The 18173-nt window shown below is 33.9% G+C and overlaps 1 protein-coding gene across 1 annotated transcript; it reads left to right on the forward strand.

The window, feature by feature from the left end:
* Positions 1-2329: 2329 nt before the first annotated feature.
* LOC141643917 (uclacyanin-2-like) lies at positions 2330-5081 on the forward strand. Its single transcript, XM_074453309.1, has 2 exons — positions 2330-2538; positions 4485-5081. Exons 1-2 carry the CDS (start codon positions 2397-2399, stop codon positions 4868-4870), a joined length of 528 nt encoding a protein of 175 aa, XP_074309410.1. The 5' UTR covers positions 2330-2396; the 3' UTR covers positions 4871-5081.
* The last annotated feature ends 13092 nt before the right edge of the window (positions 5082-18173 follow it).

An 18173-nucleotide genomic window follows, 5' to 3' on the forward strand; every position in this document is an offset into this window, starting at 1 on the left:
CAATACTTAAGAAAGATGATTATAAAATAATAAAGGACAAATGTGGGGTTGGTGTTAGGAGAGATAAATGAATTAATAGGAGTTAAATAAGGAGTTGTGGGGCCAAAACATTAAGAAAAGTAATAAAATAGGAGTAAAAGAGTTGTGTGGGGTTTGATTATAGGAGAGAGAAATGAATAAAATAAGAGAAAAAGTTACCAAAAAAGGAAAGGAGAACATTACTTGAATAATCCGTTTCGGGAAAGAGGGAACATTATAGCGAATTGGAGGGAGTACATCATAGTTGATTAGTTGGTAGTTTACATTTAATATGAGTAACTAAATTTCCTTAGTCTAGGGACTAGGAAAGGCATGCAATAACTAATATTTAATTTGAGAGAGTTTTTCTTGATACAAAAATTCGAGAGGAACTTTAATTTGAGAGAGAATTTTTTAGCTTAAAGACAAACGTAAACAATTAGCGAGATTTCTCGACTACAAATACTCATTAAACAACTTAAACCAAACACATGTTATTATCCGTTTATGAGAAAAAAGATTACGCATCTGAGGTAGTACCTCAGACCTTGTAGTTTTTGAGCATATATATATATTTTTTGAGCATATTACCATTTATAATTATAGTTTTTGAGCAATATCATATTTTTTAGTGTAACATTTTAGTAAATGTGTTCAAAAAATTTATACTAAAACAGAACTCAAAAACTTTAAAATAAAATTCAGAAAATAAAAATTAAGAGGTACTACCTCAGATGTATATTCTATGAACTGTCCGTTTATGCAATCACTTACTCTTCCGTGAGACGGTCTTCAATAACATTACTACGAGACTTTTAACAAAACTTGTGTACACGTAGTTCTCATTTTGATTTATACTTTCTGTTTCTTTTTAAAAAAATAAATAAAATTTAACGCATTATATTACATATTCAGACTAAATTATTGTGAGACGAGATCTTAAAATGTTAATTTTCCGCTTATAGACAATGACCACAAAGTTAAATGACCAGTCAATTAGACAAATGATTTTTTTTTTTTTTTTCTTTTTGGTGAAAAAAATGTTAATTTTCCGCTTATAGACAATCCACATCAATTAGACAAACAATTGGTCTTGCTTGTGACGGGTTACCATTTGTGACGGATATTTTGTGAGATAAAATGGTAACAAAATGGGTTAGTGGAGAAAGGGGACCACATGAATAGTGTTGCAGAGAGAGAAAAAGTGGGTACATTGTGAGGTAAAATGGTATCCGTCTTCAGCTTGTGACGGATATGTCATGTCTTCAATGAGAATTTGTGTTAGACAAATGATGAAATTCTTTTTTGCACATTTACGTTATGTAGACAGTTTAAATTTAACAAGGTAATCAATTATGATAAGTTGGACTTTAAAGTTTAAACTAATAAATAAAAAGCGTGTTGAACTTAATACTAGCCTACCATAAAGTATAGAAAGTTACACCCAAACGATATAGTCAATCAAAACAAACATATAAAGTACACGGAGAAGACTTGCTAACCTTCATACTAACCCCAATATGAAAGTTTCAAAAGCTAGTACACCATATTATTTAAGGCAGCAATATCCGTTTTAATTGAAAAACGAATTTAAATATTACCAGTTAATGTTACAGAGTAATAAGACATTTTTTGGCAACTCTATTATTTGTTTACCTTTTATTTGACTAAAAACCAAGGAGATGGAAGAGGACTATTTGTGGTGGTTGTTATGGATGACAAGTGTAGTACATAATGCCATAATGGTTGTTATGATCAAAATATTCAAAAAACTTTCAAATATAAAAAGGTAGACAAATGAACGAGACAACCAAAAATAGAACAAGTAATAAAATGATCGAAACAGAGAAGTATAACTTAGATAATTACTCTTATCAAATTATACAGTTTTAAATATGTTTTACGATTAAAACAGATATTACCGTAATACCGTCTCAAATGAATTTTTTTAAAATTCAATATAATACATGCAACCATATCAACTATGTTACATGTTCTAGTTCTAGGTCAAAAGTAGAAAAGTCATAATGCTTTTAGGTATAGAGTTAGTAAAGGAAGGTATCTATGAATCATCCTTTGTAACAAAAATGCATCATGCATGTGTATTAGGTGACACCAAAAAGAGCCGCCAGCTTAGATAACAAATAACTTCAACTTTGAAAATAATTACTCGTATATTATATGCATCGTCAAAAAAGATAATAATTATAATAAAAATCACGTACCAACTACTACTTTTTGTCACATTTTAGTTGTCACATTATGACTCGTTTTTTCTATATAATGTCCTTCATTTTAATTCCATCTCAAACATTCCATTTTCCCTTGTATCATTTTTTTCGACGAAAATTAAAAGAAGTTAATTAAGGAGAAATATAATGGCTTTGGCAATTGCTCTTCTTGTTATGCTAATGGCTTCTCCATTAGGGTTTGTTAATGCTCAAAATCCAATTAATTGGACTTTAGGAAAGGATTACACAAGTTATTCTACTCAATCTTTCAAGAGTGGTAGTACCTTAGGTATGTTTCTTTTTCCGTTTCCTTTCATTTCATGTTGCAACTTTTTTTTTTTTTGGAAAACGAGGAAACCCGCATGCAGTCGCTATCTTTGGTGGGCACCGGGTAAACCTCGAATATATGTGATAGCTTGCAAACCATGTATACCAGGGTAAAATAATTTCGAGTTACTAAATTAATCTGCATACAGAGTTAGTAAATAATTTCGACATTGAAAAGTACCAAGAAAATCACAAAAGTTTTTTGATTTAGATTTTTAATTTATCTTCAAACTTATTCATTTGTGCATATAGAGTTAGTAACTTACTATATTATCTTGCTCAATTCGTCAAGTAGTTAAGTTGAGAGGAATGATAAGGTAATTGATCTCTAAGCCATAGTCCATGAGGCTAACACATGTCATTTAAGAGATAGGACTTCCTTTTCATATGATTTCAAGGAGTAATAATAATCTTGTCCCCATGAGGCTAATTTTTAACTAATACTTCATCCGTTCCATTGAATTGTTTACGTTTGCTTTTTTGGCACTATTTATAAGTGAGAAAAATCTTCAATATAACTTCTAATGTATAACATAAAAGATAGTCATGTGAGATATTATTTAAATTGTCTTACCGAGTGTATTATGAATATCAAATTTTTATAATTTTTAATAATATGTAACAAAAGATATGAACAAAAGAAAACAAGCATTGTCATACGTGTATAAAGTAAACGTAAACTATCATATGAAACGGAGGAAGTATTATATAGACATAGATATAAGGAGTACGGTCTTTTCAAATGACACATAATTTTTTTTCCTTATCACATGTTCCTTAAAAATTACTCTTTCATAGTAAAAATCATAGTTTAACACTGACATCATTTAAAACCGATTGCAAAAGGTTAGTCATTAGAAAAGTTCCGTTTTATTAACCTAGTGTAGTAAGGTGATTTTACACGAATATGTTTATTCCTTAAAAAACTCTTTTTCAAATGAACGTATTATGTCCCCGATAAAAACCAACCTCGTGGTTAGATCAGAGAGCTCTTATCATTTGAGCTAACTCTAATTCTTCATTCTTTAAAATTATACATTATTTAACTTTATACACATATACATACTTGTGTATTCCGTATATAAATAAGGAGTTAAAATAGTCGATAAAAAAGTGCTCAATTTTTTATTTAGTGACATCTAGATAAGTAGATAACTACTCCAACTTTTGATTTTACGACTTTATGATTATTTTAGTTTAAAACAATTCTAAAGAATTTTAAGAGATTATACAAATACTAAAATACTCCTTCCGTCCAGGTATTTGTTGTCTTATTTTATTTTAGGTGTCTTAGTCAATTGTTATCCTTTTTATTTTAGGAATTTATTTAATGATCAATTTGATCTTTCATACTTAATTTGATCTACTTCTTATCTAATTATTGGCCTTCTCTTTTTTCTTTGATCTTTATGCCAAAATCAAAGAATAACAATTGACCGAAACAGAAGAAGTAATGTAAAAGTTGAGAAGGCATAAGTGCATAATACTCGTTTTTGCATATTATCTATACCACCAACTCCCATGGACGGTGGATTGCGAAAATTAGAAAATGAAAAAATTATTTGACCACAAATGTTGACTTTAAAATCAAAGAATATTTTCTTCTATAGAAAAAGACACTACTGAGCTTTGGAACAAAGACTCCTCCTTTACCGTCTTAATCATAGTTATTTTTGTTTGAAATTATTTTCACAAAAAAAAGCAAATATTCGTATGTAGATTACTATTGACTGAGTCACTGAACAGAGATATAGGCCATATCAGTAGCGGAGCCAGGATTTAAACATAAAAAATTTCATAAAGTACACTCGATTTTTTTTTCGAAATTGATATGTACTCCGTCTGTTTAAGTCATTTGTTTACCTTTTTCATAAGTAAAACTAACGATGTTTGTTAACGCATTTTCAGAGTTCGACTACGATAAAACCGCGCACAACGTATTGGTAGTAAGCAAGAGTGATTACGACAGCTGCAACGCCAAAAATCCGATTCAGACATTCTCAGATGGGAAATCAGTAATCACCTTAAAACAAGGTGCAATGTACTTCATCTGCGGCTTCCCTGGGCACTGTAGTGGAGGCATGAAGTTGCAAGTTAATGTCGGGGAAAGCGGCCCAACTCCCGCATCTCCTACTACCCCAGCCCCCCCAACACCAACAGGTTCAGGTTCAACACCCACAACCCCAGCTGCACCATCTCCTAAAGATAGCAGTGCAGCAGCTGGACTTTCCGGTGCTGGTCACTTGATGGTTGGTGTGTCTCTTGTTTTCGGAGCTTTCTTCGCTTTGGTCTGATGTGCTAGAGAAGAGGCAGTGCTATGATTGATTGAGTACTTACCATTTCTTATCATGTTTTGTTGTATAAATAATTGCAGTTTGTTTTGCTGTGAATTCTGAGAGTAATTTAGGTTTGATTTTATGAAGCGTATTCATCCTGTTTTATGATTCTGTAATTCTTTCTCATTTGTAATGCATTGTTTGATCTATACATTCTTATTTTGGTTCATTTTCTTGCTGATCAGTTTCTATATATCTGTCTCATAATTTTGATCAGACCGATTTCATTGTCGGACAAGCTTGAAAGAGAGCAAAACGGACAGTAAAATTTTGGACTAGATCAGACGCAATACAATCCGAATTAACAAATTTGAAACAAACAGAAGTTATTGACAAAACAATGACATTTAATTATTCATGATCCAAAATTATCTGTTTGAAACCCAAGTCATCTGACAGTTTCAAATCGGAACTCAAACGGGTGGATAATTAAGTTTTGTTCATCTTATGCTATAATGCTATACTCCCTTAATAATTAACTAGTTTAGATTCCGTGCAAATGCACGATTTTTTTAGATTGTAAATATTTAGAGAAATTAACATTTAGCAATTAAACTTTAAATTTAATATTATAGTCTACAATTATTAATGATTGGTATTAAGAGGTAAAAAATACATTAATTTCTATTTTCATTAAGAGGTAAAATTAATAATAATTATTAAGAGGTAAAATTTACATTTGACTTGTTAAATTTAATGTTGTAGTCTATATTTTTTAATGTTATTAGATACATTTATGGTAAAAACAATGATGATAAATGAGTGTTAGTAAAATATTTAGTAGTCTGACATTGTATAATACAATAACATTACACGTAAATTATATGGTACTGCGAAATAATTGGTAGAATAAATTTATCTATAAAGATTGACACCCCTGATTACTTCCACTTTACGAGTCTGAGCCTACTGATCAATTCCAACAAAATAGCGGATTTCTTCTTTGCTCTATCTGTGCCACTCCTAGTCATTTCTTCTAAAGGAATCACAGCACCAAGCTCGCTCACACAAGATACAAACAATGGATCCACCTTACACAATTCAAGTAGAATTGCAGCTGAATTTTCCCTGTTTTTCAGTGAACCTTTTCTAAGTAAATCAATGAGAACAGGCATAGTACTGGACCTGGGAATTGCAGCTTGGTGACGGTCCAAAACTGAGAGTATTGTTAAGGCCTCATCCACCATTGTCTCACTGGTATCACTAAGCATCTTCAGATGTTAATAGGGCGACTAGAATCGGGATAGCTCCGGCTTCTGCAATTAGTATCTGGTTATCTCTGATTTCAGAGAGGGATCTAATTTCAGCAATGCCAGCTAGGCGATCATCAATTGACTGACTTGATATTTTCTGAACAAGCGACTGAATTGTCTTAATTTTGCCGGTAAGTAGGGCTGCAGGCTGCTCAACATTGTTCATAGGATACCATTGAAAGATTAGGCTCCTTAAGACACAGTTGGGTATCAAGGTGAAATTTTCCAGCTTTAGACGAGTTTTTGGACAGGTTACATGTCCCGAATCTATCCATCTTTGTATGCATGCTCGCTCGTAGGTCTGCAAGACAGTACGCTAGATGAAGAGGGACGGATCCAGGAATTAATGTATGGGGTAGCAATAAAAAAAAAATAGTCTATATATGCATGGAATGGGAGTCGAACCCGAGGCAAATTATTGTATGGGGTAGCAAAAAAAAAATAGTCTACATATGCATGGAATGGGAGTCGAACTCGAGGCAATAGGTGGAAAACCAAAACTTTTGCCATTGAACCACAATATGTTTATTGTACAATTAATGAAATAATATTTACTTATCTACTATTCAACAATAATAGGGATAGCAAAAATCCGTCTTCTAAAGCGTATTTTTTATGTTTGGGGTAGCAGCCGCCACCCCTTGCTATCAGGTGGGTCTGCCACTGCTTTAAAGGAACCTAAATTCTTAACATAGCTAAATAGTTGATTTTTTTTTCCAATTAATATAACAAATATAAACGTAATATTACCCCAGTGCCTTGAGGGCTCCGCAAATGACAGGGTAAATCAGGTCGGGTGTAACATAGACAATTAAGACAAATATAGTTAGATGAAGTACCTGTCCAGTGGCAACAATGACAGGATCTCGCATGAGCTCCAGAGAAATTGGACATAAGAAATCTTCAGGGATAGCCACAACATCGGATTTCTTGCCCTTCTCTGAGGTTTCTTTAGACAAATGTCGAAGCGTGTCAATATCAAGGCCAACATCGTTTGATTCACAAACTGGTATGGATAATTTTGTCAGTTTCGCCTCATCAAGGGTTTGGCATTAACATGAATCGGAAATATATTTTAGTACCTCTTTTCAGTTGTGTTCTCGCCAAATCAACCTAATGAACATGAATTGGAAATATAAATACTGGGGAATTATTAGAGCAATAAAACACAACTTGCCTTTCATTAACATGAATCGGAAATATAAATACTCCTGAGACGGAGATGGAGGGAGTACGTTAAATAGGAATGCATACGGCATACCTGCTCCTGAACCTCCTTTGAGATACCAAACTGTTGATACGGAATGTTTCCTAATGATTTTTCGAGTTTCCATGTTACAAACTGAAACTGAAATGCAATTCTGTTTAATGCACCATCCTAGAACATAGAAACATTAAGATTAGAGACATAAATAAATTCAGAATGGTAACTAGAGACAAATTACAAGTATCAATTATTTGCATGCAATTGCAAAAGATCGTCTTAAACTTATACCATAGTCACTATAGCTATCATTAAAACGAACCAACCAATATGAAATAAACTACATAAATAATTTTATCAATATCAATCACTACAATATGGGCAGTATAATGCACCAGGGGAATCGAACCGAATCAAACACAACTTTAAACTCATACCAGATCTAAAATTAAAAAATCATATCCAAACCCGTTATTGAAAAAACCAAACCAAATCCATTATTGATCTACTCATATTCAAACCCGATCCAATTAAATAATCAACTTAAAGTTTCAGATTAGATATTAGATTATATAGTGGATCGGGTATGGATGGATTTGGAAATAACATATTGAAACATGTATGGATTAGTGATCTGGGTAATAAGTGGATCCGGTTTGGATCTCGCAAAATTCAATCCATTCCAATCAATTGTCATCCCTAGTCGTGAATTTACCTCGAGTTATGTATAATTTGGAGATCGGCAATTAAGGATTTAGAGGATGTTTGAACTAACTCAATTTCTGCAACGACTTTATAATAGCTTACGCGGGTGCATAACAAACAATATAAGACCACTATGTGTGACGGGTTTTACAGAACTATTGAACTAAACATACTTGATTGGGATCAAAGGTAGAAACAACAGCCAAAAGCAAGCTCTTAGCATCCTGAAGAGCAAGATAAAGATTATAAAAACAAGTCAAATCCAAATCCAAGGGCTGAGAATCATGGATGTCATGAACCAAATGAGCCAACAGAAAAATCCGACGACCCAAATTAATGGAGTCCTTTGTAAACAAAGCATGGAATTCAACATTTGTGGAGATCGAAACGATGTCGTTTACGACGCAACGGAGGTTTTCCCGGAGGTCCATTGTACACAGTGGGGGTGTGTGGATCCAAGTTGTTAAAATTTGTCAGCAATTAACAGCATAAGGGATGTTTGAACTAACTCAATTTTTACTTACCATGACTTTATAATAATTAGTGCGTCTTGCTTCAGACGGGCCTTTTTGGTCTGAAATAATAATACGGGATTTTGTAACCATTTTACAGTTAAATGTGACCCCTATTGAAAAACCAGTTACCATAAGTTATAACACTGCCTATACCATTGTGGTTACATTTAACTATAAAATGGACACATATGCCCGTCTGAAAAATAAGACGAAAAGTGTCCGTCTGAAACAAGAATTTGTGTATAATAATTATTTGTAATGACGGTTTTATAGAGTGAGACGGTGATATAAACAAAATTTGTGAGCATATATGATGGTTACCAGGGGCGGACGCAGAGATTTCTAACAAGGAGGGCACCCAAAAAAAAAATTAATCTGATAAATAATATTTTAGATTTTTTCCCCATAAAACTAATGTTGTATATAAAGTAAAAATGAAAAAATATTTAATCCGGGGTAATTTTGTAATCCCATAAATTGTTATAAAATATGTATAGTGGATGACCATTATACCCTTACATCCCCAACCATTGTATCTATTCCCAACCATTGTAACATTTCATCTCCTTATCCTTTAGGAACCATCGTTACCTTTCATCAAAAGGTCTCTTTGTATTCTCTATATATATGCACATGTACATGGAATAATATAATATAACAATGCTCACTTTCTCTTATATTGTTCTCTCTCTTTATATTATCTTCTCTTATCAAATTAGAATTATAACACGTTATCAGCACGATTCTCTATTCAAGATTGATAACAAATTTGGGAGAACCATCAAATTTAGGTTTGTTGCAAACTTATATTTATTCAACTTTGATTTCGATTCATACTTAACAATTCTACCAAATTAATTTGTAAGTATTTCTATCTATACTAAATTTATATTATTATGATTATGATACATTTTTTTTGTATGCATTCACTTGTATATTTGAATTCATTTGTTCACATAATCATTTCATGCACATAATCATAATGTTTAAACGTAGTTAAACATTTTATATTCCATAGTAGATGTGCGAGGTATATATATTTTTCTTATGCATGAGTCAATATTTTATTGCCCCAAGATTGTTGATGATCGAATGCTTAGGAGCACTATGTGATTGTTTATTTGTTTGGAGAACATTAGAACCTCTATATACTTGGCATGTGTGAATTATAACGTATACGATATTTTAAGATCATGTCTCAGTGATATTATTCATTTGCATCTTTGAATCTATATTCAAAAATGTTAGTAATTTGGCAATCTTTGATTATTTTTTTTTTCGGATTTCGGTATAGTTATTAATAATATTTATAAATTTGCAAGTTAATTCATATATGGGATCATGTTAGTTTTTCGCATTAACATTGTTAATTCATTGAGGGGTTTTTATTTGTTCAACGACAATTTGGGTTTTGATAATAAATATTGGTCACTATTTCCCAATCTTTAATTATTTTATAAATTCCTCCGATTTTTATTGGTACATTATTCTTATATATCTTTATTAAAGACTTGTTATATTGACCAAATCATTTTGTCCATTTGGTTCATATGTTAAATTATAATGCGGTTTGTGTAAGTAAATTAGCATCTGCTTTCACATGATTCCATCGCTGCGACATATTTATCCTCTTCTTTGCTAATTTGTGTTCATGGAACATATTGCATTTGTTTGATAAAGGGTTTTAATCATTAATCATGAGAATTAATTATGTGACTTGCAGTATGTTATATTAGTAACAACATGATTTCATTCGTAAAATTTTATGTGAGGCGCCTCATTGGTATCCGTGGAAATTATGACTACACATTTTGATAACGTTATATGAATTTTGTTTAATTGTAAGTGGCCAGAACTTCACATGTAAATGGTAGTGGCCAAAAGTTCACGACTGTGATTGTATGAACTATATTTGAGTTTAAAATGGCTAAAGCGGTCTTTATTAAAGAATTTTTTTTTTTCGGAATTGATTTCGTGTTCGCCTATGTTCGCCTTTAGTTGAACAAATTAATGAAATCTGATTGAAAAGTCATAAATCCTGTTCAACTAAATCTAATCCATTCCCAATAGTAAATGTGATATCTCATAAAGACTCTACCTGAAGTATAGATAGAAGATGTGGCTTAAGAATGAGCCTAATTAATGATGCGGCCTTAATTGAGCCTAATATTGTGGTCTTTGGTGAGCCAAATAAGAAAGCCTTAATTGAGCCTAATGATGCGACATTTATTGAGCTAATTTCGTCCACCATTGAAAGAAAATATCTCATGAAAAGTCATGTGAGACTCATATATGCTAGAAGTTCGGTATGAGAAATACTATGTACGAGTTAAAATTTGAAATTCATACGATGACCTAAAATTCATGGAATTTACAAATATTGAAACTATGACTAGAAGTTCATTGTGTTTATAGATATATATTGAAATTGTGACCTGAAGTTTATAGTGTGTACAAATTTTTCACTTTTCATGTAATTAATATATTTTGAGCAATATTAACTCGGGATTATACATGGATATTTGCAAAATATGAGATACTCATAAAACTTGAAAATCATATCAAATCAATTCAAAATCTTTCCTTGTAACGAATGAGATATAATGTTTTGAGGATGAAATTATTTTATCTTTCATAAAAATAATGTAGTCCTGTAGACGTATTATATATGGTATAAGTGGCTTAAAACAGTATTTGTGAAATCTCGTTTCACATGTGGCTCGACAAACTAATGAGATAATATAGTCGTAAGCCTTGTCCTATTGGTTACCATCATTATTCCTTGAAGTGAATATGAAATTGCACGCATAATAGATTTGATTGGACGAAATATACCAACAACGACAGTGGTTAAGTATGAGCATGTAGATATTTTCATGAGCTATGTGTTCATTTGAAAACACTGCTTTTTCCCACCAGAAGTGGATATTACTTCACTCTTGGAATAAAAGTGATAATTTGATCAACTTATGATATATTATAAAGTAATTGGCTGAATAATACAATTAATTTGAAAGTTGTTGAATATTGCATCACCCCTGAAGGGAATAATTGATTCGTAAGTTGGATTATAATCAATTTACATGAATGTGTATGTCATCATTATATGTTGATGATTATAATTGTTGATCTTATGATAAAATTATATATCAAAAAATACTCAAAGAGTAATATAGTCATGTTCCCTGAAGGAATATTGATGAGTCTTGCCTACATATATGAGACACTTGTTGTGTCCTATGTCACATCATTTATCTGGCCAGATATGAAATTTTTAATTTGAGTTTATATGATACGAATATTGCTAACTTGATGATTAGCATGAGAAATTATAGCAACTTAAAATGCGGCGTGTGATAAGTGAAGTTTTCGAAACACGACCAATGCTTATGAAAGATTGACACGGATTCTGGGCAAACTGATAAAGTCGACATGAAATGGTTAAATGTGACAATTGAGGCCATCCGGGTTCATATTATACCCGTTTTCATAAACCTGGAGTTTATCATAAAGAAAAGATAAGTCTTTGAAATTCTCTCGTGTAGAAATTTTATTAAAGGCAAGCCACTGCACTGAGATTGAGTATATGTGATGTTGGAGATCTAAACACTACTCGGAGTTGAATAAAGAACTTAAATGTTCATGTATGGATTGACGTTATATTCAAGTGGCTTATAGCTACATATTGAATTTTCTGAGTAGTTTTCGTGATTAAAAATCACATTTTGATTATTATATGTAATCGGTGATCTCCTGAGTTGGGCATTGTGATTCAGCATATATAAAATCCAACCAACTGCATTATATGTTACTCCCCGAAATATTTTGTTATTGTACAAAAATGCCCATGTAAAATCTCATCGGTGATATGAGAAATTGATGTCTAAGGTGGTTATGATAAATTTTTGACTATATATTGGTTATAGTTTTTACCATCTTAGGGGGAGAAAAGTGAGTTAAAAGCTGGTAAAAACAAATATGGAATGATCCCTTACTGAACCAGAAGTTCAAATAATGTTATACATCAAATTCACTGAGTAAAGGTTTTGAATTTGATATAACAAAAAAAAAAAAATATTTTTTACAGATTGATACATATACACCTGAAGTGTAATTCAATAAAAGTCAAGATGAATTGACGGTTCCACTATGAAAATGAAATAGATGATAAATAGCAAGATGAAGCAGTTGGTATGAAATAAGAATGCTATATTTGGAGTGTTCCCGAAGTGACACAGATATCTGAATGATAATAGATGGCCTAGATAAATATAATGGTACCAAATATATATTCAGATTCAGATATCATTGAACAGTACTGATATTATCAAAAGATGATAAATTATATCGATATATTTATGGAACCTATATATATTTGCGCGCGATATCTTATGGACTCGTAATGGGGATCTTCTACTTAAGTCCATTTTAATTGTCGACATATAATCATTTATTAAATGAGCTCATGGACATGAAGTCCATACATTGACCTGTAGTCAATATATGTTATGAATCTTGGAAAATAAACTGTACAGTTGCATTATTGAGTCATCACCATGTGCATTTAGAGATAAGTACATTATTTGTATATTAGATTTTATATATATCCATCATTGCATTATTTTATAAATATTATTTAAAAAATAGGTTTCATGTCATATGAATGCATGTACATATTTCATAATATTGTTTTAACTTGTTATATTATTAAAAGGAGAAATGTTATCTTATAAGACACTCCAACGAGGATAACTCCCTGTAGGAACCTCTTATAAACGATCATCAAATGATGATGATGCTTGATCAATTGAGTTTTGAAAACTCTTGGTTATAAATATAAACCTCTACCATACAATTGAAAGATTATCGTGATTAGTTCCAAAAGGGAATATTCAAAATACTAAAGAGTTTATTTGAATAAATTGTGTTATCTCAACCTGTAGTTGAGGATATGGAAATTCATATATGAATGAATTTCAGTAGCGAAAATCTATAATAAGGATGTCAATCCATACAGTAATAAGATTTGGCAAGAAAGATCGATGCTTTTTCAAAGATGAATTGTTAATCAGATTGATTCTCCTGAAGAGAATGAATTCAGAAATGATAGCTGCACTCTTTTTCCCTTCGACTAGGTTTTTTATCCCAATGGGTTTTTCCTAGCAAGGTTTTTAACGAGGTAGCACTATAAGCGCATTAATACACTATAGTCACGATGATCATCATGATTGTTAAGGTGACAATTGGTACGTTTAGACATGCATATAATCTTATGTCATCCATTGAGAAGAATTAAAATTATTTTCTCTCAAAATTACGGTGGTATTTTTTGAAATGAAAATCAAAGAGTTATCATGAAATGATGACCATATCCAGATTATGAATTCCGAAGAAATATGATACTGAAACTATCAAGGATTTCTATTGATTAAAGATAACAAGTTTATTATCAACCACGATGGGTTCTATTTCAACGATCGAGAAATTACGTCAAAGCATGGATTATTTCAAGATATATCAAGTTGTTTAATCATCAGGGGGAGTTAATACGCGTTGTACTCTTTTTCCTTATCCATGGTTTTGTCCCACTGGGTTTTCCAAGGAAAGGTTTTAATGAGGCAGCTTGTTATGCGTGTTAGGAGAATATTGTCATCGTGAGACATTGTATTTTTTTTTAGGTAATGGTCATCCAAGGGGGAGTGTTATAAAATATGTATAGTGGATGACCATTATACCCTTACATCCCCAACCATTGTATCTATTCCCAACCATTGTAACATTTCATCTCCTTATCCTTTAGGAACCATCGTTACCTTTCATCAAAAGGTCTCTTTGTATTCTCTATATATATGCACATGTACATGGAATAATATAATATAACAATGCTCACTTTCTCTTATATTGTTCTCTCTCTTTATATTATCTTCTCTTATCAAATTAGAATTATAACATAAATAATATTTTATTTTTAATTTAAAATAAATATACTTATGGACTATAGTTAATCATAAGATCTCGTATTATATGTTATATTACATTTTAGTATTAATATAATCAATAAATACAAGTGGCTCATTGGTTAAGAAGATGGTGTATTAGCTTGAGGTCTAAGGTTCGAATCCTATAGCAATCAGGAATCGAACCTGAGAACCTTGACATACAAACAAAAAACTTAACCAACTGAGCCACAGTAAACTTGTGACTATATTTGATCCTTATAAATATTTATTTCTATATTTTCATGGTGGGCACTTGCCCACCCGGGCCACCCCTGGATCCGCCCCTGATGGTTACGTAGACATTCCACATTATTTTTTTTTTATTTTTTTTTTGGTGACGAGGAAACCCGCAGCCGCTACCTTTGGTGCGCACTGGGTAAACCCTTGGGTGTACGTGATAGCCTGCAAACCACGTATACCAGGTAAGCCACCCGAGGGTGACAGGCTCGAAGTCTATTAGGCATGGACTCAGGCCAAAAATGCTCCACAAGATTTTGCTCTTGGGGAGGCTTACGCCCAAAGTCAAAGATGGACATTTCCAGTTTCCACTTTAAATTGGCGAGGTCAAAGTCAGAGATGGACATGTCCACTTTAAATTGGCTAAGTCAGAGTCGAAGTTAAAGATAGAGGAAACATATTCTACTATTGAATTATTGATTTGTTTGTCAACTTAGTTATGGGAAACTAAATCATTCGTATGGTATTCATCTTATATCTCATTATATTTATCTGTTGACAAATTATTTATTGTGATCAAAGATTGTAAGATTGTTAATTGCTTGCCTTTCATTGATTATGTCAAGGAGTATAAATACAAAGTAAACGCAATATTCTAGCCTAATTACAATAAGATTGTTGCCACTAATAAAGCATATAAACAAGGAAGTAAATAAGGAAGATATTTACATATATTCTAACACACCCCCGCAGTCTTATCGGGAGGTACTCGGACGTTAAGACTGTTTCGAAAATCGTTGAAGAGAACCGAAGGGAGGCCCTTAGTAAAGATATCGGCCAGTTGATGTCGAGATGAGACGTGATGTACACGAACGTCACCACGAGCAACCTTTTCGCGAACAAAATGAATATCCAACTCAATGTGCTTCGTACGTTGATGTTGGACGGGATTTCCAGCAAGATAGATAGCACTAATGTTGTCACAGTAAACTAGAGTTGCCTTTGGAAGTGGGCGATGTAATTCAAGAAGAAGATTACGAAGCCAACACGACTCCGAAACTACATTGGCAACGCCCCTATACTCGGCCTCGGCGCTGGATCGAGACAATGTAGGTTGCCGTTTAGAGCCCCAAGAGACCAAATTGTCCCCCAAAAACACACAGTACCCGCTAGTGGAACGTCGAGTATCGGGACACCCGGCCCAGTCGGCATCGGTGTATGACGTAAGAGACTTGGCAGGAGACTCATATAGCCATAAACCAAAATGATGGGTACCCTTCACATATCGCAATACTCGTTTCAAAGCATTCATATGAACTTCCATTGGGTTATGCATAAAGAGGCAAACCTGTTGAACGGCATATGCAATGTCGGGACGGGTTAGTGTAAGATATTGAAGGGCGCCTGTCAAGTGTCGATACAGTGGCGGGTCTGAGCATGGTGGGCTGGAGTTCAAACTCAGTTTTGGATTTGTGTCAACTGGAGTAGAACAAGGCTTGCACATGGACATACCTGCACGTTCAAGGATTTCCAAAGCATATTTGGATTGTGATAAAAACAGACCACGGTCATGACGACGAACAGCAATACCGAGAAAGTAACTTAGCGGGCCAAGATCTTTCATGGCAAACTCGGAGTTAAGCCGAGCCATAATCGTTTGCCGTAAGGAGTCAGAAGACGCAGTAAGGATCATATCATCAACATATAGGAGCAAATAAGCAAGATTAGTACCATCTTTGTAGATGAATAAAGAATGGTCACACTTACTATGAACGAAACCAATGTGTTGAACAAATAATAGAGCCGTTGCCATCTTCCAAGCAAAGGACCGTTGCATATCAAGCTCATATCAAGGCAATCAAGCTAATTTCCTCCTTTACAATATATTATAGCTGTTGGTGTATATAATCCTTAAATATATCAATTGTATAGCATATATAAATAGTTAGCTATGTACCTTACAAACACAAGTAATTATCATATAATACACGTTCAACATTCTCCAAAGCTTGATATGCAACGGTCCTTTGCTTGGAAGATGGCAACGACTCTACCCCCCCCCCCCCAACTTGGAGCGTGGAGCTTTGAAACGCCCAACTTGGATAGTAGCTCGTCAAAAGGGATACGCCCGAGGGCCTTCGTGAAGATGTCAGCGAGCTGTGATTTCGTGTGCACATATTTAGTAGTGATTGTGCCTTTTTGTATTTCATCCCGTATGAAATGACAATCAACCTCGATGTGCTTAGTACGTTCGTGAAAGACCGGGTTGCTTGCAATATGAAGTGCGGATTGATTGTCGCAATGTAATTGTATAGGCTCGGCGTGAGGTATTCCAAGAAAATTGATTAAGCCTTTGAGCCATTTTAATTCGCACGTTGTGTATGCCATGGCGCGATATTCGGCTTCAGTGGATGAGAGAGATACGGTTGGTTGTTTCATTGTTTTCCACGATATGGGCGATGTGCCGAGATAGACAATATACGCAGAAAGAGACCGTCGGCTCTTTGGACATGAAGCATAGTCCGAGTCACAATATGCCCGGAGATGGAGATTTGACTCTGAGCGAAGTAATATTCCTTGGCCCGGAGATCCTTTAAGGTAGCGAACAACTTGGAGCGCGGCATTCCAGTGATCTTTTGTGGGAGCATGCATAAACTGGGCCAAGATATGGACGGAGTAGATGAGCTCGGGTCGAGTAATGGATAGGTAGACCAACCGGCCCACAAGGCGGCGATAGGGCTGTGGGTCGTGTAAGAGAGGTGCCGTAGAGAGAGACAATTGATGGTTGGGGTCCATGGGGATATGTGCTGGTCGTGCCCCTAGGAGCCCTGTTTCTGTGAGTATATCAAGTGCGTACTTGCGTTGTGACACAAAAATTCCCGAACTGTTTCTCGCAATTTCGAGACCAAGAAAATATTTTAGGTTACCGAGATCCTTCATATGGAAGCATTGGCTTAGGTATTCCTTGAATTTTGTAATGACCTCGTTATTATTTCCACAAATAACGAGATCGTCGACGTAGACAAGTACGTGGATTTCCGTGGTAGAGGTAGACATCGAGAATAAAGAGTGATCGCAAGGACATTGTTTAAAACCATATTTAATCAAGGCGGAAGCAAGTTTAGCATACCAGCATCGTGGGGCTTGGCGGAGGCCGTAGAGAGACTTTCGTAGGCGACAAACCAAGCCGTCGTTAGGTGCGTGAAGACCGGGTGGTAATTTCATGTAGACTTCTTCGTTAAGATCACCATGAAGGAAGGCGTTATGAACGTCCATTTGGTGGATAGTCCATTGTTTGGCGGCAGCAATAGCAAGAAGAGTGCGAACCGTGACAAGTTTTATTGTGGGTGCGAAAGTTTCATTGTAATCGACCCCTTCAACTTGACGATTTCCCATAATGACCAAGCG

This window comes from Silene latifolia, chromosome 2 (assembly GCF_048544455.1).
Source record: "Silene latifolia isolate original U9 population chromosome 2, ASM4854445v1, whole genome shotgun sequence".
NCBI lineage: Eukaryota > Viridiplantae > Streptophyta > Magnoliopsida > Caryophyllales > Caryophyllaceae > Silene > Silene latifolia.